Source organism: Canis aureus, chromosome 35 (genome assembly GCF_053574225.1).
Source record: "Canis aureus isolate CA01 chromosome 35, VMU_Caureus_v.1.0, whole genome shotgun sequence".
Classification (NCBI taxonomy): domain Eukaryota; kingdom Metazoa; phylum Chordata; class Mammalia; order Carnivora; family Canidae; genus Canis; species Canis aureus.
The window spans coordinates 2,233,679-2,254,810 of record NC_135645.1 but is presented as its reverse complement, the minus strand read 5'-3'; the positions used below and the strand labels follow the sequence as shown (position 1 = coordinate 2,254,810).

Here is a 21,132-nt window from a genome sequence, read left to right as displayed (position 1 = left end):
GCCTTGATTTCTCTGGGCCTCCACAGGAGATTGATGGAGTGTGTGCAGGCGCCTGGAGCGCGGGCTGGCCCCCCAGCTCCCAGGCAGCCACCGGCCGTGGCAGGTTGGGGACCCCATTCCCGAGGGACTCGGGGCCCCAGGACCCCCTACACCCTTGTCAAGGCCCCCGTGGAGCCTGGGCTCTCCCTGCCTCTCGGCTCCCTCCCTCCTCATTGCCCCCCACAGCCCCCCAAACCCTTGAACATTCACCCCAACCCTCCCCCACACCTTCCCCACCCACACCCGGCCAGCCTCCTCCCCGCTGACTCCAACAGAAGGAAACAGAAGGAAGGGGAGAGGGGGAGCTCCCCCGATGCCCCCCACATCTCCTCTGCTCCCTCAGGGCAGCCAGGAGGAGGAGGACACCCAGCACTGGGCAGGGCAGAGCCACCCTTACGGGGCCCACCAGCCGCGTGCGTGTGGACATCACTCGTGCACCTGGTGGGGGGGGGCCCCGCCAGGCCCTGGGGCCCGGCCGCTCGCAGCCTGAGCGCCTGCCGTGGTTCTGCGTGCGTGGGGAGGTCTGTTCTCTGTGATCAACAAACCGGGCCACCGCCTGGAGGCCACGCAACGCCAAGAACTACCAGCGCAGCTGAGCAGCCTGTAGGGAGACACCCGGAGGCGTGGGTTCAAGTCTTGCTCGCTTCCCACCGACGAGCTGTGTGAACTGGGCCAAATCACTGAACCTTTGTGCACTTGGTTTTCTTGGCTAAAGAAGGTCACGCCAACACTTCCCCCCCAGCCCCTTGGGAGGACTAGATGAAGAACACGTTAGGGCCCCGCCCAGGGCTCTCCCGGGGGACCAAGGCTGGCAAGGAGGACGGTCATGACCCGGGAGGGCGGCTGGGGACGCGCTGGAGGCCGTTTCCGTGTCCCCGGGCCTCCGGCCACCAGCGGAGAACGCCCGCAGGACACTGAGCCCGGAAAGCACGAGGAAATGTCCTCTATTCCACGCAGCCCAGCAGGTGTTTGCACAATTTTAAGACACGCAGAATTTTCCAGGAAAGCAACTACTGGGCAAACTAAGGGGATTTCAGAACGTGTCTTGTTTGGCTCTTACCGAGAGCAGGTCACTGGTTTAGAAAATCCTCCCACTTGCGGTGTCTGCGCGGCCAGGAGGTGCGCCTCGCGTGGCCTGCTGCGCACACGTCCCCCTCCCCCCCGGACCCCGCCGCGGTCCCCGTCCACCTGCAGGTCCGAGGCAGGAGCTGAGGCCCCACGGCCCCCATGCCCCCGGGGGAGGCCGCAGGGTCCTGGCGCCTCTGCAGCCGAGTGGGACCCCAGAGAGCTGCTGGATTCCAGATTCTTCTTCTTGCGATCCTCTTCATATGACAGGGCACCGTCGCAGGAGGCGCTGCCCGGGAAACAGACATGTGTGTGTCACGGGGTGTGTTGTTGGAAGCATCCGTGGGGCGTGGGAGCGCAGGCTGGGGCAGGAGAAGGGGTGCCACCGTGCCGTCCCCGGGGAGGCCTCCGCTCCTCCCTGGGGAGCTCAGGCCCCGCGGCGGCCCCTCAGGGAGGTGTCACGCTGAAACAGGAGGGGCTGGCTTTCACCCCACATCAGGCAGTCACTGCAAGGGATCGGGGCGCACCCTTGGCTCTGGCGTCGGCGAGTCCTAGGGGGCCTCGGCGGGGGCCCTCCGCAGCCAGCACCCCTCTCCTGGACCAGGGATCCGGGCAGGACGCCTGGCAGCCTGCATGGGCCGTGCTTAGAGTGTTTAAATAGTATATGGGAACAGATTGTATTATCTGTGAAATGTCATTTTAAGACATAAAGAGGATGTTTCCAAAGACTTGTAGGAAGGGAACTTTGGGTTTAATTTAGAACCTTTGAACAGAGTAGTTGGCCGAAGTGTCTACTCACAGAAACCAAACCTGACGCACATCTCCCGGGGGCTTACTCCGCGCCAAGCACTGTTTTAGGCACTTAGATCCGTCAGGGTTGTTGTAACCTCCGTGGAGGTGACGTTCTAGCAAGCGCCAAGAGGTTACAGACCAGGCCCTCCTGCAACCCGTGCCGGCCAGGGGGCACCTGGTCCAGGGGGCAGCCTCTGCTCGCTCCCTGCCCCATCCCGGCTGCCCGCACGGAGCAGATTCTTGTCCATTTGGCTTCATCTCTCACCTCCGTCGAGATCTCCTTACCAGAGGCGCCCTCAGCCTCCGGGCGGGCGAGAGGGCCCCCTGCTAACCGGGTCCCTGCCTGCTGGCGCCCTAAGCACCCTACAAGGGAAAGTAGGAACGCTTCTTCCAGGAAGATGCCATCTGAGGCCTCTGGTCCCTCCACGCCTCAGCAGCCACCGACCCTCGGGCGTAGAAAGAGCCGCCCCCCCCCAGGTGACGGACGTGGTAGGACAGTAGATGATAGGAGAGACCCACAAATGATCCCAATATTGGGGGCGCTATTCAAGGACTTGAGGAGAACGCTGATTACCAGGTGGAGGGAAATGGGGGGGGAACGGATTGGGGGGGCAGCGCCCTGGTGGCTCCGCGGGCTACGCATCCGCCCTCGGCTCGGGTCCTGGGATCGAGCCCCGGGCTTAGGTCCTGATCTCAGGGTCCTGGGATCGAGCCCCACGTCAGGCCCCCAGCTCAGCTCCGGAGTCTGCTTCTCCCTCTCCCTCTGCCTGCCGCTCCTCCTGCTTGTGCTCTATCGAATAAATTAATGAAATCTTTTTTAAATTAATTAATTAATTAAAATAAAATAAAACGACTGAGGAGACTCTCCAGAAAGCCAGGACTGTGGCCCCAGGCAGGACTGTATGGAAGGTGTAGGCTGTTGCCTTGGGGGAGGGGAGGGGGGAGGTGATAGGTTTTATTATTGTGATAATAAAATGATATTTTCTCATTCTATACTAAAATGTGATAAGCTTTATTATTGGCCAGGTCTTCTCTGCTCCTCCCAGCATCATCCTTACCTGGAGCCCCTGTTGCCCTGTGACTTGCTTTTCACCACCGACGTGGAAGTGAAGTATATGTGTTTCGAGGCAGCAGTCTCGGGGTGCCGTCGCCCACCCCCGTGAATCCGGTACGTCCAGGTGAGGGGATCCTCCATCAGCCTGGGGCCCACAGGGGACAGAAAATAACTTTGTTTCTGCAACGCTGGTGGAGGTGGCTCAGGAGCGGGTCAGTCTGGGCTCCCGGGGAAACCTGCCGGGGTCCTGCTCTGACGCTGGAGGGCTCTGAGGCTTTCTTGCCCAACCTTTCATTCACTCATTCATTTATTCATTAAATTCTTACTAAGTGCCTGAACCCAAAGGTGCCGGAAAACAAAGATGACTAATTGGGTCCCTGCCCCCTTGTACTAAATGGCAGGGCGAGAAGTAAACAGCTCTGAGAGCCCCCCCCAAGCTGGGGGGCAGGAGGCCTCCTTGAGTCAACGCAAATAATGTGATAAGAAAACAATAGTAAATAAGATAATGACCCGTAAATCCTCCTAAATCTCTTGCACTTCTGCCAGTGGTTATGTAGCTGTCCCCAGCATTCTGGAAACATCTGAGGGACACCTCGGACTGTTTCCTGAAATGCCGAGGGCCTGGCCAGAAAAGGGAGGTGCCCAGAGCCACACGGCGTGGACCCAGTGTGAGTGGAGTGTCACACGCTCAGTGTGAGTGGGGAGTCACTCGTTCGGGAGCTGCGGCAGACTACGGAGCAGGATGACTGTCGTGCCAATGGGTTTAGGGGAATAGAGGACACTTCCCTTTGATGAAACGGCAGTACCCATTGCTGGGTGAGCCCGAGGCCACCTTGTGGGTGTCTCAAAGCCCACTTTAGGCCTCTTTCCCTCTGTGGCTCTCTGTCCACCATATCATCCTGCACTCAGGGCCTCACGGATTTATTTTTAGAAGAGACGTGCCCAGCCTAGAGGAGCTAAAAAGAAGGTCTCAAGCAGGGGGCCCTTCCATGGCAGCTCTTGGAACCACTGGCCCTTCTGTGGGGCAATCCCTATTTCTGCCCTGAATCTGCGTCTTCAAGGCTCAGTCTCAGTCCCAGGACCTCAAGGACGGCCAGGTAAGGCCCAAGTCAGGGGACAGAGCAGCTATCTTTGTAAATGAACGTGCACGCACTTGTCTGAATTTTTCTGAGAGTCTAGGAGCTTGGGTTTCCAGCCAGGCTCCTCCATAGACCGCCCCCCCCCGCCCCGCCCCAGGGAATCAGCATCTATCAACCTCAGATAATTTTCCAACTCACTAATAAACACAATTCTTACAATGGGTCTATTTCTATAATGCTTGACTTCCTTTGAGTACAAAATTATACACACGCATGCACACGTACATGATTTAGAAAGTTGAAAAACTGAATATATATATATATATATATGAAGAACTAAAGATTACCCACAATTTGTCCACCCACAGTCAGGCACCACCAAGTCAGGATGAATAACCTGCTAGGTGCTTTCTTTGCAGTTACAGTAGAACTCTCAATACCTATGACAGCCAGGGCTGCATTCTTTTTTATTTTTTAAGATTTTTTTTTAATTTATTCATGAGAGACAGAGAGAGAGAGACAGAGACAGAGACACAGGCAGAGGGAGAAGCAGGCTCCCTGCTTGGACTCGATCCTGGGACCCCAGGATCACGCCTTGGGCTGAAGGCGGTGCTAAACCACTGGGCCACCCGGGCTGCCCCAGGGCTGCATTCTTATTAAGACCTTAGCATTTGTTCAGGGAATATGTGTTTAAGCAACAATACTGTTCACCACTTACGGCCCCACTGGGGCAATGAGCCCCCTCCCAGGACCCTCTTCTGCATCCCGATTCTCCAGCTTCTCTAACCTGCAGTTTGTGCCAAGTGCTTTACATTCTTATTTCATCGAATCCCTACAACCACCTTAAAATATAATTTATTATGCCCATTTCATGGATGAAGACATTAAGACTCAAAGGAACTAAATAGTCTGCCCGGGTGGCAAGTGGAGAGCCTAGGTGTGTGGGTTCCAAAGCTCATGCCCTCTCCACAGCAGCCTGCAGCCTGCTGGAAGCCCTCTGGGATTGCCCTCACCGGAGGAAAGGCTGAGGGAAGATTCAGGAAACATCTTCTGACCCATGCAGGGGTTTGACTGGAGGGGCAAGGGCCTATTCTGTCCTGAGGACAAGGCCAAGCATACGGCCAGAGGCATGGCTAAGCATCCCCCCATGGTAAGTGAACTCTATTACGAGCCAGGGTCTGTACTGGGAGGCTTTTGAGAGTGAGAAGTGATGCTACTAGCAAGATGGAGAAATAGGCATGCGCGGGAATGTGCCAGAGAAACTGGGATGCTGGTCACCCCGCCTACTGAGGGCACTCTCATAGGGGGTTGCCCAAAAAGCCAGAATGCGCCATCTCATTCCCTCAGGTGTGCCCTGGGCACAAGGAGAGCTTCTAAGAAGTCACGTGGTGTCTTTGGTTGTCCTCTGACTCATGATTGGGTTCCCAGGATCCAGCCTGTTGGCAAGCTGGGTGCCTGGCTGGTAGCGAGGTGGGTGATGGAGTCACCAAGATCTGAATCTAGTCCCATCTCTTTCCGTGGTTTTGAAAAAAAAAATCACCTAACCTTTCTGAGTCTCCGTTTCCTTGTCTGTAAAATGGAACAAATAAAATCTAATTTGTGGGCTTATTGTGTGAGATGAGATTAGGTCTGTGAAGTGCCTACGATTTAGCAAATGCTCCATGGAGGTAGTGGAGTCTGTGGGTGGGTGGGCCTGGGGTCATCAGGGGGATGCTAATTAAGTGATGGGGCCAACGTAAGGGATGAATCCTTGATTGGCCCGTGGCTTTCTCCTATTTGTAGACCCTCAGGAGTGCAAATCTGAGAGGCAGATCCTGTCCCAGTGTGAAGTCTGCTATTTGAGACTCTGGAGAGTAAACGGTGGCAGGTGAGTCGATAAGGAACTCACAACCTGAAGTAACAGCAAACCAGCAACGACACTGGATGTCCTTTCTGGCATCCCCCAGCTTGGACTCAAACATAGAGGAAATCTGGAATTGTGGCCTGGGGGCAGCCAGAAAGAGTTCCAAAAGAAGCTATTTCTGGTCCGAGGAATAGAAAAGGGACTCCTGTGGGTTCAAGTGAGTGGAGGAAATCCACATTCATTCTTGTTCTGTCCCCCACTCCCTGGCAAACCCACACCAGCAGCGGCAGCAATGGCCACAGAGGCAACAGAAGCTCTGGGGAGGCTGTCTCTGACCTGACAGCCTGTGGTCCCAGAAGGATGAGAGAAATCCCCATTGCCTTCACCTCTCTCTCCGTTCTCTCAGAGGAATGGTCAGAGGCAGCTGCGGTCATGGGAAGTGTATGGTGAGGAAACGATTCAAGTCCTGCCTGTCACGACACCAGAAAACCAGAAAGGAGGGCCTGGGGTTTTAAAAAGTGCCAGGGAGATTGTGAAGAGGAAGAGGCTCAAGGAATCAACCCCATAAAGGGGTATATAATTTCCTGGGCCCATCCCCAAGCTGCCCATGCATGGGTCTGGCCCTAGAGGACACAGCAAAGGCTCTGGAAAGTGAACTATGGGACAGACTGCCAGCCGGGGCCCGAGCTGGCCACCACGCGATGTATGTGTTGGGCCGATGGGAAGAGCTCACAAAGCCCTGCAAAAAACGAGAGGCAAACCCATAGGGGAACCACGGCCCACAGAGGGTAAGTAGCGGCCTGTGGCCTGAACCTAACTGAATCAATTACGTGCAAAAACAAACAAAACTACATCACCCCTAAGCTTTATAAGACCAGAGCTTTATAACAGAATTTTCACAATGTCTGCATACTCAAAAATACTCAGTGTAGGAAGAACCCCCAAAATCTAACATCTCAAGGGAAAAAAGAGAGTAGATGCCAATCCCAAGATGAGGCAGATGTTGGAATTATCTGGGAGGCTTTTTTTTTTTTTTTATTCTTTTTTTTAAATCTGGGAGACTTTAAAGCAGCTGTTATAACCATGCTCCAAGAAGTAATAACAAACACTCTTGACCTGAATAAGAAGATCACCTCAGGAGAGAAATAAAAGATTAAAAGAACCAAATGGAAATTACAGAAGGGAAAAATACAATCACCTAAATAAAAAATTCCCTGGGTGGGCCCAATATCAAAGTGGCCACGAGCCTTGGGCTCTACAGATGTGCAGACTAGGGTAGACGCCCCAAGTCCGGCAACAAACCAAGCAGCTTTGATCTGGGGACCCTTGGGGAGGCGGCCTCCGAAGCCTACACGTGTGTGAACCCGCCGGGTTCCCCCACTCCCCAGGCCAGGCGGTGCATACTAGCTCCCCACCCTTCCAGGCCCCATTCATATTTGCCAGAGCCACCTCCCCATCCACTAAGCTCCCTGTGGGAAGGGCCTTATAATGCTCTGCACGCAGCAGGAGGCACACGAGGGGAATCTGGCTCACCTCCAACTTGGGCCGAGGGGGAGAAGCAAACGTTAGTGGGTAATCAGAGCTCACTGCTGGAAGCTCTGACACCTTGACCCTCACAATTGCTCGCCCTCATCTCAAGATGAGGAAACTGATGCTCCTGAGAGATTAAAAGCCTGAAATGAGGTGGCACTGGAGCGGCAGCCTGGGGCACCGCCAGGGCTTCTGTCTGGGGGCCGGCCCCTCACACACGGTGAGCAGTGCAGGCGGCAGCAGAGTGAAAGCATCCGCTCCTCCTCCTTGGGCCTGGTTCTCACAGACCCTCTCTAGTGGGCCCTCTTCTAACCCCTTCTTCTTCTTCTTCTTTTTTTTTTTTTTAAGATTTTATTCATTCATGAGAGACACAGAGAGAGACAGAGACACAGGCAGAGGGAGAAGCAGGCTCCCTGCAGGGAGCTCAACGTGGGACTTGATCCTGGAATCCCAGGATCACAATCTGAGCCAAAGGCAGATGCTCAACCCCTGAGCCACCCAGGTGCCCCTAACCCCCTCTTTTATAGCCCATGAAACTCAGGCCCAGGAAAGGACAGGGACCTGGCTAAGACCATACAACCAGCGGCAGAAATTCCTCCATTCCTGAACTCTCTGTATTTTTTTTTTTTTGAACTCTCTGTATTTAAGGGGAATTAAGTACAATAAGTAAACCTTTTCAAGGTTTCAGTAAGGATTTCCTTTTTGCCAAAATGTGTGCCATTTAAGGAAAAACTTTCTTAGGTGTAGATGTGCTTAATCAATACCTTGCAAAAATAGCATGGGTAATTATTTTGCAAGGGCTGTACCAGATTAAATGCTAGGCACTGAGAAAAGTTGGTTAAATAGAAAAGAAGTGGGAACTCCGTCTCTGCCTGACCAAAGGAGAATGAGTAAGAAGGACACTGTGGCTTGGATACTCAGCGGACTGAGTTGATGGTTGTAAGATGAAGTGAACACAGTGGGGGAGAAAATAGGACCAACGTCAAGATGGTAAAGGGATTTGTATTCAAGCGCCAGACTACATATGAGCAAAACACTTTATTTCTTTATGTTCCAGAAAATCTAAAATGAGACTGTTCTTTTGGCAAAAAAGGACATGTGTTTCTTGGGAAGAAAAAAAAAAATCCTCACTCTTTTTATTTTGGTAAGGGGCCTAGCGGGAGCAAGGCTCGTCTGACATTAAGTGAACGCCAGGTCTGGTGGCCCATTCCTGTCTGGCTCCTGCCTGTCCCTCCAGCTCCTACATCAGGGTCTGGTACACAGCCGGAAAGCAGGCAATGTTGGCTGAATAAATGGATGGATGACATATTTGGGAATATTTGATATCTGACATTTTAAAATACCTAGTAGAGGGATCCCGGTGGCGCAGCGGTTTGGCGCCTGCCTTTGGCCCAGGGCGCAATCCTGAAGACCCGGGATCGAATCCCAAGTCAGCCTCCCAGTGCATGGAGCCTGCTTCTCCCTCTGCCTGTGTCTCTGCCTCTCTCTCTCTCTCTCTCTCTGTGACTATCATAAATAAATAAAAATTAAAATTAAAATACCTAGTAGAGACATAAAGGAGTTGAAAATAATAATTATTCCAAATGGGGGGGGCACCTGGGTGGCTCAGTCGGTTAAGTGTGTGCCTTTGGTTCAGGTCATGATCCTGGGGCCTGGGATTGAGCCCCTCACTGGGCTCCCTGCTCAGCAGGGGTCTGCTTCTCCCTCTGCTCCTCACCCGTGCTTGTGATCTCTCTCTCTCTCTCTCTCAAATAAATACATAAAATCTTAAAAAAAAAAAAAATCATTCCAAATGGGAACCCAAAGGAAAACAAATGCACATGAGAGGAAGCTGTTAGCCTCCTCCCCTGGGTGTCAGGCTGTAGGGAGACCAGACAAGACACAGTGTCACAACCCTAGCCCTGCGGCCGCCAAACCACTTCTCCCAAACAGGCCAGACATGGATTTCTGCAGCTCTTAGCCTCCCTCCCTGACCTGCTCTCCCTTTCCTCCGCAGCCTGAGGAGAAGCCCATGAGTGAGAGAGGGGGGCAGCTGACAGGCCATGGAGAATGGGGGGCAGGGGTGCCCCTGAAGCCTAGTCTCCAGAGGCCTGCCCCTGACACAGGGGTGCTCACCCCACCCAGCGGCCTCCCCGGTGCTGGCAGGGGCGGGAGGGACTGGGGAGTTAGTGATTTGCCTTCGCAGACAGGATGCCTTACAGGCCTGGGATCAGGGTATCTTTAAGTGCCCACCAGTAGCCCCTCACTGAGTTCCAACAGGGAGGGAGGAGGGAGGGAGGGGGAGGGAGAGAGGGAGGGAGGGGAGAGGGAGGGGGAAGGAGAGAGGGAGGGGAGAGGGAGGAGAGAGGGAGGGGAGAGGGAGGGAGGAGAGGGAGGGATGGGAGGAGAGGGAGGAGAGAGGGAGGGGAGAGGGAGGGGGAAGGAGAGAGGGAGGGGAGAGGGAGGAGAGAGAGGGAGGGGAGAGGGAGGAGAGAAGGAGGGAGGAGAGGGAGGAGAGGGAGGAGAGGGAGGGAGGAGAGGGAGGAGAGGGAGGGAGGGGAGAGGGAGGGGGAAGGAGAGAGGGAGGGGAGAGGGAGGAGAGAGGAAGGGGAGAGGGAGGGAGGAGAGGGAGGGATGGGAGGAGAGGGAGGAGAGGGAGGAGAGGGAGGGAGGGGAGAGGGAGGGGAGAAGGAGGGAGGAGAGGGAGGAGAGGGAGGAGAGGGAGGGAGGAGAGGGAGGAGAGAGAGGGAGGGGAGAGGGAGGAGAGAAGGAGGGAGGAGAGGGAGGAGAGGGAGGAGAGGGAGGGAGGGGAGAGGGAGGGAGGGAGGGAGGAGAGAGGGAGGGGAGAGGGAGGGAGGGGAGAGGGAGGAGAGATGGGGGAGGAGAGAGGGTGGAGACAGGGAGGAGAGAGGGAGGGGAGAAGGCAGAGACAGGGAAGGGAGAGGGAGGGAGGGGAGAAGGAGGGAGGAGAGGGAGGGAGGAGAGGGAGGAGAGGGAGGGAGGAGAGGGTGGAGAGGGAGGGAGGGGAGAGGGAGGGGAGAAGGCAGAGACAGGGAAGGGAGAGGGAGGGAGGGGAGAAGGAGGGAGGAGAGGGAGGGAGGAGAGGGTGGAGAGGGAGGGAGGGGAGAGGGAGGGGAGAAGGAGGGAGGAGAGGGAGGAGAGGAAGGGGAGAGGGGGGAGAGGAAGGGGAGAGGGGGGAGAGGGCGGAGACAGGGAGGAGAGAGGGAGGAGAAAGGGAGGGGAGAGGGAGGGGAGAGGGAGGGAGGACAGGAGAGGAAATGCAAATGCTAACCTGGAAAACAAAGCAAATAACTGCCGCCTCCCTGGAGCCAGAAGAGGGAGTAAAGCTACAAGGCGGCTGAGCCGGTGAGCGCCTCCCTTCAGCCCAGGGCATGATCCTGGGGTCCCCGGATCGAGTCTGCATCTCCCTCTGCCTCTGTCTCTGCCCCCCTCGCTCTCTCTGTCTCATGAATAAATAAATAAATCTTGAAAAACGGGGAGGGGGCAGGTAGGGCGGGGATGGGTCCTGGGGTGGTGGGTGGGACAGGGCAGGGAGCACAGCCCTGGCCTAAGAGACCGGCTCCGGCGGCCCAGCAGCTTCTCAGGATCAGAGCAGAGCTGCCCCTAGCTCAGGGCTTTCCGCACTAGATCACTTCCATGTCCCCTGGGAATCTTGGTAGAACAGATCCAGTCCAGCAGGTCCAGGATGGGGTTCAGGGTCTGCGTTTTTAACATGCGCCCAGGTGACGCTGGTGTGGCTGGCCCTCACAAGGCCTCGGGATAAAGGGTGAACACACGGGAGGGGGCCTGTGACAAGGCTAGTGACAGGCCTGGACATGTTTCCCTCAGGATTTGCTTCTGTGGTTTCTAAAACTCTACCTTGACTGAACGTCACAGCGGCCAGCAAGAGAAGAGGGTTCTAGACACTGCGCCAGAGCCACAGAGGCAGAGGTCGCCCACGCCTGGGGGCCACCCTGGCCGTGTCACTAGGAACAAAGAAACCTGCAAGGGCTACTTCCGAGAAGACGGGGGACAGTGGGAACGTCCTCAGCTGGAGAATGCATGCATTCTTGCTTCGCTTTTTATTGTGAAAAGGAACAATAACCCCTCGCACGCCATCAACAGCTTCCACTATGATCAACGAGTGGCCCGTTTCTTCCAACCATCCAGACTCGACTCAACAGATCACTCAAATATTTTAAAGCATGTCTCTAGTCTATAGGTCCTCTTTTTACTGATATATATGCTTTGTTTCAATAAAGGAGATAAATCTTTCTAGAAAGCCATTTATTTATTTGTTTGTTTATTTATAAAGATTTTACTTATTTATCCATGAGAGACACACAGAGAGAGAGGCAGAGACCCAGGCAGAGGGAGACACAGGCACCCTGCAGGGAGCCTGATGTGGGACTCGACCCCAGGACCCCGGGATCACGCCCTGGGCCGAAGGCAGACGCTCACCCACGGAGCCCCCCAGGGGCCCCTCTGGATAACCACACAGCAGTATTTGTTAAGATAATTTCTCATAAAATAGGAGCACCAAGGTGGCTCAGACGATTGAGTGACTGACTTGATGTCAGCTCAGGTGGTGACCTGAGGGTCATGGAATAGGCTCCACGTGGGATCCACGCTCAGAAGGGAGTCTGCTTGAGATTCTCTCCTCTGCCCATCTCCCAGCTCTTTCTCTCTCAAATAAATAAATAAAACTTAAACAATAATTTGTTACAAAATAAATATATTAACATTGTATTAAATAAAATCTCTGCATTTCATTTCTGTAGAGTGAAAACCATGCAGTGTTATAAATTTTGACACTTAATGACATTTGAGAAAATGAATTTGGGTCACCTGGGTGGCTCAGTCAGTTAAGCATCTGTCTGGCTCAGGTCATGACCTCAGGGTCCTGGGATGAAGCCCCGTGTCAGGCTCCCTGCTCAGTGCAGAGCCCGCTTCTCCCTCTCCTTCTGCCACTCCCCCTGCTTGTGCTCTCTCTGTGTCAAATAAATAAAACCTTTAAAAAAAAAAAAAAGAAAATGAATTTTAAGATATAAAAAACTGCCTGTGGTATAAAATATTAAGTAAAAAAGAGTGACACAGGACACTTGGGTGGCTCAGCAGTTGGGCATCTGCCTTCGCCCAGGGCGTGATCCTGGAGACCTGGGATCGAGACTCAAGTCCTGCATCGGGCTTCTGCAGGGAGCCTGCCTCTCCCTCTCTGTGTCTCTCATGAATAAATAAATAAAATCTTAAAAAAGTAAAAAAATAAAAAATAAAAAGGGTTACAGAATAGTAGAAGCAGGATGACCTTAATTTTATAAAACTACAATACACACAATATATATGTGCACGGGAAAGAAATTGGAAGAAAATATATAAAAGTTCCAGGTAGCTTTCTGGGTAATTTTTTTTCCAAGATTTTATTTATTTATTCATGAGAGATGGGGGGGGGGGAGACACAGGCAGAGGGAGAAGCAGGCCCCACGCAGGGAGCCCGACGGACTTAATCCCGGGTCCCCAGGATCACGCCCTGGGCTGAAGGCAGCACAAAACCGCTGAGCCCACCAGGCTGCCCTTTCTGGGTAATTTTAATTTTCTCATTGTGTTTTTCTGAATGTTCAATGAATAAGCATGTATGGCAATCCTAAATGTTAAAAAACATAAAAAAAAAAAAAAATACAGTAGTGGCTGGGGCTTCCCAAAGGGCCTGGTGTCATCCTAGGGCTTGTCACTGGTGCGTGACTGCCTGCGCTCCCTGAGCCCGCAGCATCCCAGGCGCCCAGGTACTTTCCTGGATTTGGGGGTGGCCTTCACAGCCGCTGCCCAGTCCCCTTTCCCCGCATTGGATCCTAGCTGCCTGCCATTTGGCTCCAGATGGTGGGCAAACCGGTTCCCTCCCCTCCCAGATTCCCGGGGACGAGTCCCCTGAAGCACCCATGGGCTTGGGCCAGCAGCCTTTGGATTTAAGGGATTTATTGGGCAATGGCTTTACACAATCTTCTCTCTGCACCATCGGAAACGCAGCCCGCCTGCAAGGTCCTACTTGGCCGACAGGCGGTGCTGCGGACACAGGCGCCCTCGGCCCCAAGGACCCTAGATTTCAGGGACCCTAACAGTAACTGCCTTGCACGGCTGCATGAGGGCATGGGGACAAATCGACCACCCGCCACCACCACGGCCATCACCACTCAGGAATAGCCGTTTCAATACCAAAAGGTAGGAAGACAAAATCTCTGAATAAAGGCAGTCCTCGGACCTGATTACATTTTAAGAAAAACTCCTCTGTATTATTCTTATTCTTGTCATTTCAACTCAGACCCATGAAAACTTGTCCCCAGACCAGCACTGGCCTTTGGGAATCCCAGCTCTAGCCAGGGGTTCTAGGGGTTGGTGATCCCTCCATCCCCCAAGGTCAAATTTCCATAAAGATTAATTTGCTTCTAATTAAGAACACCTTTCGGTTCCCAGCGTGCAGCGAGACACACTTACTCCATCGCTCCTCACTCGAGGCTAAAGTGGAGCCGCTTGCCACGGTCACGCAGGGCTCTCGCTCGCTCTAAAAACACACACGGGCCGTGTCAGTCCCCTGCCCACCCTCCGCGGCCTCCCTTTGTCCACACACTCAAAAGGACTCAGGATGTCACACCTGCCACTTCATGACACAGGCCTGCCCCACTCGCCGGGATCAGGATCGCACTCGGCCCCAAAACACAGCAAAAGGATGGCTTCCAGCCTTAGCGAACTTCAGGCCTTCCACCAAGTCTGTTCCCTCCACCTGCAGTGTTTGATGCCCCTCACCTTCCTGACACACGCCTCTTCGTCCCCAACCAGTCGGCACAATGTCACCTACTCCAGGAAGCCACCTCCTTTGCCCCCAAGGCTCCTGGCACATAAGGATCTTAAGAGTACTTGGCCCCACGTTCTGCTGTCAGTCCTCTGGGCAGACTGTCCCTTCAGCTTGTGTTCCCTCTTCAGGACTTGACTGAGGTCCCCAGTGAATCCTTGATTGATTTTTAAAGATTTTATTTATTTATTCATGAGAGACGCAGAGACACAGGCAGAGGGAGAAGCAGGCTCCACGCAGGCAGCCTGACGTGGGACCCCGGACCCCAGGACCAGGCCCCGGGCCGAAGGCAGGTGCTCAACCGCTGAGCCACCCAGGGATCCCTGAATCCTTGATTTATTGATTGGCCTTGTTGGCAAACAAGCCCGGACCAGCTTTTTCAAAATCCTCCCTTAAGATCTTTTCAATAAACCCCGGAGATGCTGGCAGGCTGGTTAGAGTGAAACAAATAGCAGGAAGCCCTCGGACTTAGGGAACTGAGTATCTGGCAAAACTACACTGGGTTTCCTGATACTCTGAGGAGCCCCTGCTCCTTTGCGGTCACTCTTGCAAAAGCTCCTTCTGAGATGTACTAGCTCTGCCACCGTTTACCAACAAACATTTTTAAAAAATGGACTTGAAAAAAAAAATGGACTTGAACATGTCCATGACCTATAAAAAGGAATGACTTTGTTGCCAAAGAAGACATTATTTCAAAAAAAAAAAAAAAGTGAAATTAAGGGGAAATGGAAAGAGAAGGCAAGTGTGCACAGAGCTGTGGTCGGTGAGTAATGCAAGCTGATTGATACAAACAGCAGGGACGTGAAAAAATGTACAATGATTACGCTTTATTGGGCACTTGTCATGGGCTGTGTACCAAGCAGGATACTTGGCCTACACAAGCTCATTTAATCCACACAACCGCCCTAAAAAGCAGGGATGACTAGCCTCCCAGTTTATAGGCTCAGAAAGGCTAAGTAACTTTTCCAAGACCCATACAGCTGAGAACAGAATCCAGGTCTAACCGCAAAGCCCCAAATTAGCTTTATTTATTTATTCATGAGAGACACAGGGAGAGAGACAGAGACAGAGAGAGGCAGAGACCCAGGCAGAGGGAGGAGCAGGCTCCATGCAGGGAGCCCGATGTAGGACTCGATCCCAGGAGCCCAGGGTCACACCCTGGGCCAAAGGCAGACGTCCAATCCGAGCCACCCAGACGTCCCTGGTGATATGTTGTGATTATACTTTCTAGGGGCGCCTGGGTGGCTCAGTCAGCCAGGCCTCCGACTTGGGGTCAGTTCCCCACCTGGGGTTCCTGGGATGGAGCCCTGAATCAGGGCTGAGCAGGGAGTCTGCTTCTTCCTCTGCACCCCCTGCCCCCCCACCCACCCCACCCGTGTTCTCAAGCACACACACGCTCTTCTAATAAGTAAAAACTTTAAAAATATTTATTTTTAATAATAGTATATTTTTTTTTTTTTAGATTTTATTTATTCATGAGAGGCAGAGACCCAGGCAGAGGGAGAAGCAGGCTCCATGCAGGGAGCCCGACGTGGGACTCATCCCAGGACTCCAGGGTCACACCCTGGGCCGAAGGCGGCCCTAAACCGCTGGGCCCCCGGGGCTGCCCAGTAATATTTTAACTAGAATTGAGCTCTTGACTTGGCACACAGGGTGCACAGAACAGGCCTGGATCTGAAGGCTCCAGATCTCCCAGGCCCGAGGGCCCCGGCGGGCCGGCCTGGAGCAGAGACACACGGACCGCGCCCAGCTCCGTCCTAAATGGCCTTGGTGTTGCTTTTAGCAAACCTAAACCGTCAGCTTCGTCTCTCAGGATCTGAGGAGGAGGGCAGCCCCCTCCAGGGCAGACCCTCTGGCTCTCCAGACACCGTCCTGCTCAGACGTGGTGAAGCTCCAAGGGCTAATTCCTTTGCTCCGGTCGTTTCCCAAGAACCAGTGACAGACTAATAATTTGCCTTTTTTTTTTTTTTTTTTTTTTTATGATAGTCACAGAGAGAGAGAGAGAGAGAGAGAGGCAGAGACACAGGCAGAGGGAGAAGCAGGCTCCATGCAGGGAGCCCGATGTGGGATTTGATCCCGGGTCTCCAGGATTGCACCCTGGGCCAAAGGCAGGCGCCAAACCGCTGCGCCACCCAGGGATCCCAATAATTTGCCTTTTAAACGGGCCAAGGGTATTACCAGGCAGCTCGCAGAAAAGGAAATGTAAACGGCCCGTGTCATTTTTTAGGTTTATTCACTCATTAGAGAAATGCAACTTCAAGCCAGGGAGACCTGTCTCGCGGGCGAACCCCGGAGGCTCCGTGAGCCGTGGGAGGCCCGGGTCGCTGCGGCTGCCCGAGACCGTGCTCCACGGAGGGGCCCAGCGAGCCCCGTGGTTGCTGCACGCGCTGCGACTCGGGGCTCCGCTCCCGGGAACCCGTCACCCGTCCTCCAGGCTGGCTTCGGCGGGGAAGACAGCCGCCTGCCATCTGCTGCAGCAAAGGACTGGGCAAGACTCAACGCCCTCGGTCCACGGGGTGACGAGGTACGTCCACGCGGCCCCAAACGAGAACGGGACGCTCGTTCAGTGCGACTATGAACTCTGCCGAACAGTCTAAGCGAAAAACCCAAGACACCGATGGTGCAGGCGGTCCCTGGGGAGGGGAGGTGGCTTCACTGCGGCCCCAACCCCCTCTGAATTCTGACCCATACGAAATACTCAGCAAAACAAAACTAAGACACGCACTGAAGCTCTCCTTGTTCGGACGTTGCCTTAGCTCCAGCTAAGTGAGCTGCTCCACCCGCTCCGGCAGCGCGTCCTGCCCTCTGGAGCTCGGAGCAAGAACTCGGGGGGCTGGGGGTGAACCCCGAAGGGGAGAGCACCCTGAGGGTCACCCAGGCCGCACTTCCCCCCTCTGTCCACAGGGGGCGCCCCGAGGCCTGCTGCCGACTGATGCTGTCCCCCCACCCCCCCCACCCCCCGCCGGGGGACCTCGGGGACCTCAGGCTGTTGCCTGAGAGGCAAAGACACAGGCAGGGACAAGGAAGTAACATAAAATAGAAACTAGCTTTATTTCTCTGGAAGAAGCAGGGATCCATAGCCGGGGCAGCAACTTTGGTGGCAGACGCTGGCAGGAAAACACGGAACAGCACAGGGGAGGAGCTGGGTCAAAGAGGAAGCGCTGGTGTCCCTCCAGGGCAGCTGCCCCCTTGGTCTCCTTCCAACCCTGGGGCCTTGGGCCCTGGTCCCTGCCAAAGAACAATCTGGCACCCTTGCTCTGCTTCCTCAGCCACCTAGGGCTATTTCCAGGCACAAGATCCTAAGACCTGCCAAGTCCCGTAACGTATCCATGGTGTGGCCACAAGTCACATTCTCTCCGACATCCCAATGCCCACCAGGAGATCCCTGGAGAAGGGCGCTGCCCTGAGGGCCTGCTGGGTGCTGGCCCCCTTCTGTGGGGCCAGCACATCCTCCCGGCATGGGTCAAGCCTGGCTTCCCCGGCGGCGGCAGGGCCTGGGGACACTCTCCCGCCCCAGGCCCCCACCAGGGGCTGGCGCAGAGGCAGCTCGGCTGCAGGGCCCGCGGAGGCCGCCCCCAGGCCCGCCTTCACAGGGCTCCTTCCTACCCCTTGGCCAGGGGCACCAAGAGCTGATCCAAAGTTGCAGGGACAGCACTGGGTGAGGGGGGACGGCAAGGCGGGGCTCCCAGTCTCCTGCTGCCTTGGCCTTGCTCCGCCACTAGGAGCAGCAAGTGGCAGCAGGTCCTCCGGGCTGGGGGGGGACCTCCCCACCCTTGTCAGATGGACAGACTCAAGTGATTCCTTCAGGACAGACCCTCTGGCTCTCCAGACACCTCAGCGCCTACAGGAGGGGAAACAACCAGAAAGCCCCTCTGTCAAGGGCACAGAACGGCTAGTGCGGGTGGGCACGAGCGGGCCTCCTAGTACCAGGCGAATCTAGCTGAAGAGTCAGCAATAATTTTGGAATTTACCACCCTGGGATATGTTCTAGCTTCAAAAAAAAAAAAAAAAAAAAAAAGACAGCAGTGCTGCTGCTGAGACGGCCAGAGGGCGGCGGGCACCGTAAAGCCTGAGGAAGCCCCCACGGGGCAGGGGCTCCTCGGACCCCCAAGTTCATCCGGACCAGGTGCTGAAACATCTAAGCGGGCTTAGAAGAAACTTCTTTCACCCGGAACTGCCTGCCCCGCAGCATGGGCCGCCATCCCCCCCCAAGCTGGGGGACCCCGGGGCCGAGTGGGGGGGCGCTCACTCACTTGTGGTGGGCAGGGCCGCAGGAGCCCAGCAGGTGGCAGCCAGCCTGCTCCAAGTTCCAGTCGCACATCTCCAGCACTTTGTGGCACTCGCTTCGCGGCCGCAGACCCAACCCAAAGAGCTGCTCCACCTGAGGAGCAGAGGGTGGTGCCATGGGACACGCTGGGGCTGAAGGGCACCAGCCAGGGTGGGGGCAGAGGAGAGCCAGAGGCAGGATGGCAGGGAGGGGTCAGGGGAGGTGAGAGCGGCAGAGCCAGTCTTCAGGGTCCCTGAAAGCCAGAGTGGGCGGGAGGTGGGGGTACCTTCAGATACTGTGCAGCCCTCTGCACGCTCCAGCTGTGGCTCTGCAGGGCTGCCTGGCACTCCTCTGTGGTCACCCCATGCACCATGGCCTGCAGCTGGGCACACCCACCCACCTACCCGTCAGCACCGCCTGGGCCCATTCCTCTGGGGCCCTCAGGCCCCGCCCCTCCGCCCAGCAGCCGGGCCTGGTGCTCACCATCTGGACCTTGTCTGCCGGCCGTCCAGCCTCCGGCCCGTCCCCAGGGCAGCCCCTCTGTGGCAGCCGAGCAGCGGCCCGCAGGGCTGGTGGCCGGGGCCCTGGATTACTGTTGTTGGTGGAGAAGTTGGCCTTGGGATCGGGGGCGGCCTGGGGCATCGGTCGAACGGTGGCAGTGGGGGCAGCAGGAGCCGGGGTGCTGGGCGGGGGCAGCAGCAGGGGCACGGGCAGGGGGGCCGGCTCTTCAGGGCTCTGAGCCTCACGCAGGAAGCGCTGATAGCGTTCCAGGTAGGGTGGGCGCTCGGGCAGCAGGTAGTAGTGGGTGCTGCTGACCTTCTTGCCGTCGCGGACAATGGGCAGGATGCAGGGACCAGCCCGCGGGCCGGGTGCCTGGATCACTTGGGGTGTGGCGTACTTGGGGTCTGAGGCAAAGCTCTGGGTGGTGGGCATGGTCTTCCCAGGTGAGCTGGAGAGCCGAGGTGGCAGCGGGGAGCCGCCGGGTGGAACCAGGGGGCTAGGGGTCCGTGAGCCTTGAGGGGACAGGGGCTCCCGGGGAGGCACCCGGGGAGGGGAGGCGGGTCCAGGCCACCGCCCTATCTCCTCCTCGCCTGAGGGGGCTGGAGACAGCTCGCCCCGTGGGCGGGTGGGCCTCGGGGGGATGGGCACGCGGGGGGGCACCTGGGGCTTGTCCTCACCCACTGGGGCCGGGCCAGGAGGAGGGCTCAGGGAGCCAGCCGGGACCTGCAGCTGCCGCATGCACTCCTGCTGCAGCGCCTGGAAGATCTCTGCGGTCTGGGCCGAGTTGGGCGGCTTGCTCCCACCCTGGGGTGGGAGGAACAGATTGTCCTCCAGGGGAGGGAGCAGCTGTGCCTGCTCAGGCACAAAGGCGTAATTGGTTTCGCCCTGGCTGGGCCCAGTGCGGACCCCTGCACCCACCAGGGTGCTGTTGATGGAGCAGACCTCGAAGTCATCCTCGTCCTGGGCCACATCGTCGTAGGCAGGAGGCGGGGGCAGCGGGCGGGCGTCCCAGTCCACCACGGGCGTGGGGTGCAGGGGCCGGGGCAGGGCCCGCGTGGGGCTCTGCGGCGGGGTCTTGTCCAGTAAGGAACAGGCATCCATGGCCAGCTGCGCCAGTGAGGGCGCGCAGGGCCGGGGGGTGGGGACGACGGGCTCCTCGCCAAAGTCAATGAGCGTGACCTCGCCCCCACCGCCACGACCCGCCTTGGTGCCGGGCACCCGAGCGGAGGGCTTCGCGAGCCACAGCCCACGGGTCAGGGCTGGTTTCCGGAGGCCCAGCCTCTTGAAGTCGCTGGACAGGGGGTCCTGGTCCTCACTCACAGGGTCATAGGTTGGCTCTAGGAGAGGGAGGGAGACCCCACCGGGAAGGCAGTGTCAGGCAGGGGGACGGGGAAGAGAGACAAGTACCCTCCCCCGCCCCCCACTCCCAACGCCCCCAGAGATTAGCCCCTCGGCTGCCAAATTCCTCCACGCACGCCAACCCTGTTCCAACAGGAGGACAGAACCTGCTCCGGACACTCAGTTCTCCACATGGGCTCATGGACCCCTGCCTCCATCTCAGCTAGAGCAAGCGGTACCTCACAGCCATATGATACCCCGACACACAAGGCCCCGAACGCCCCAGACTCCTGGGCCCCGGCTGGTAACCCCATATCCCCACCCCATTACGCACACCATTAGTGCAGGCGGGGGCCACGGACAATCCCCCACCATCAAGGGCAACAGGAGCTGTCCTCGGAGAGCACAGAGCTCCTGACCAAGCACCGTGAAGCCCCGACACGGCATCTGCGGGTCCCAGAGGGAGCGGGACCAGGCCGCGTGACGGTGGAGAGGCGGGCGCCGGGACCACACACTTGCTCCAGAAGCCTGGGCTTTGGGGGGTCGGGGGAGAGGCAGGCATGCTGGGCCAGGTCAGCAGCCAAAGCTCACAGCACACACAGCATGCCCCCCCCGCCCCCCGCCACCCCGCCAGCCCACCAGGGCGCTGTACCTTCCAGGAGAGGAGGAATGAGAGGAGAGAGGGGGCAGGGGCAGGGGCCAAGGCTTCGAGAGCGGCCCCACTTACTCTGAGCGAAGATGGCAGGCTGAGGTGGGCGAGGTGGAGGCTCCCCTGCAAGAAAGGCCATGCGGAGAGCAGAAGGG

At 56.5% G+C, this 21,132-nt stretch overlaps 1 protein-coding gene and 1 long non-coding RNA gene across 19 annotated transcripts in view; both read right to left on the bottom strand.

Annotated features, from left to right (window-relative positions):
• Positions 1 to 455: 455 nt before the first annotated feature.
• Positions 456 to 12,386, bottom strand: LOC144305210 (uncharacterized). The gene is made up of 3 exons (XR_013372273.1): positions 12,230 to 12,386; positions 2,955 to 3,095; positions 456 to 1,393 (listed from the first exon to the last, which is right to left on the bottom strand). It is a non-coding gene; the product is annotated as an uncharacterized LOC144305210 (long non-coding RNA).
• Positions 12,387 to 17,249: 4,863 nt separating this feature from the next.
• Positions 17,250 to 21,132, bottom strand: part of TNK2 (tyrosine kinase non receptor 2) — a 43,111-nt gene continuing 39,228 nt past the window's right edge. For 8 of the 18 annotated variants that reach the window (XM_077884121.1, XM_077884132.1, XM_077884118.1 and 5 more), the window contains 5 exons: positions 20,981 to 21,100; positions 18,973 to 20,327; positions 18,776 to 18,871; positions 18,476 to 18,603; positions 17,250 to 18,063 (listed from right to left, as the gene is read on the bottom strand). In XM_077884121.1, the coding sequence (XP_077740247.1) occupies positions 18,057 to 18,063; positions 18,476 to 18,603; positions 18,776 to 18,871; positions 18,973 to 20,327; positions 20,981 to 21,100 (1,706 nt within the window). In that variant the 3' untranslated portion in view covers positions 17,250 to 18,056. Of the gene's footprint in view, positions 18,064 to 18,471; positions 18,743 to 18,775; positions 18,872 to 18,972; positions 20,328 to 20,980; positions 21,101 to 21,132 lie in introns of those variants that run through there. The other 10 variants (XM_077884120.1, XM_077884133.1, XM_077884125.1 and 7 more) reach the window with 7 other exon arrangements.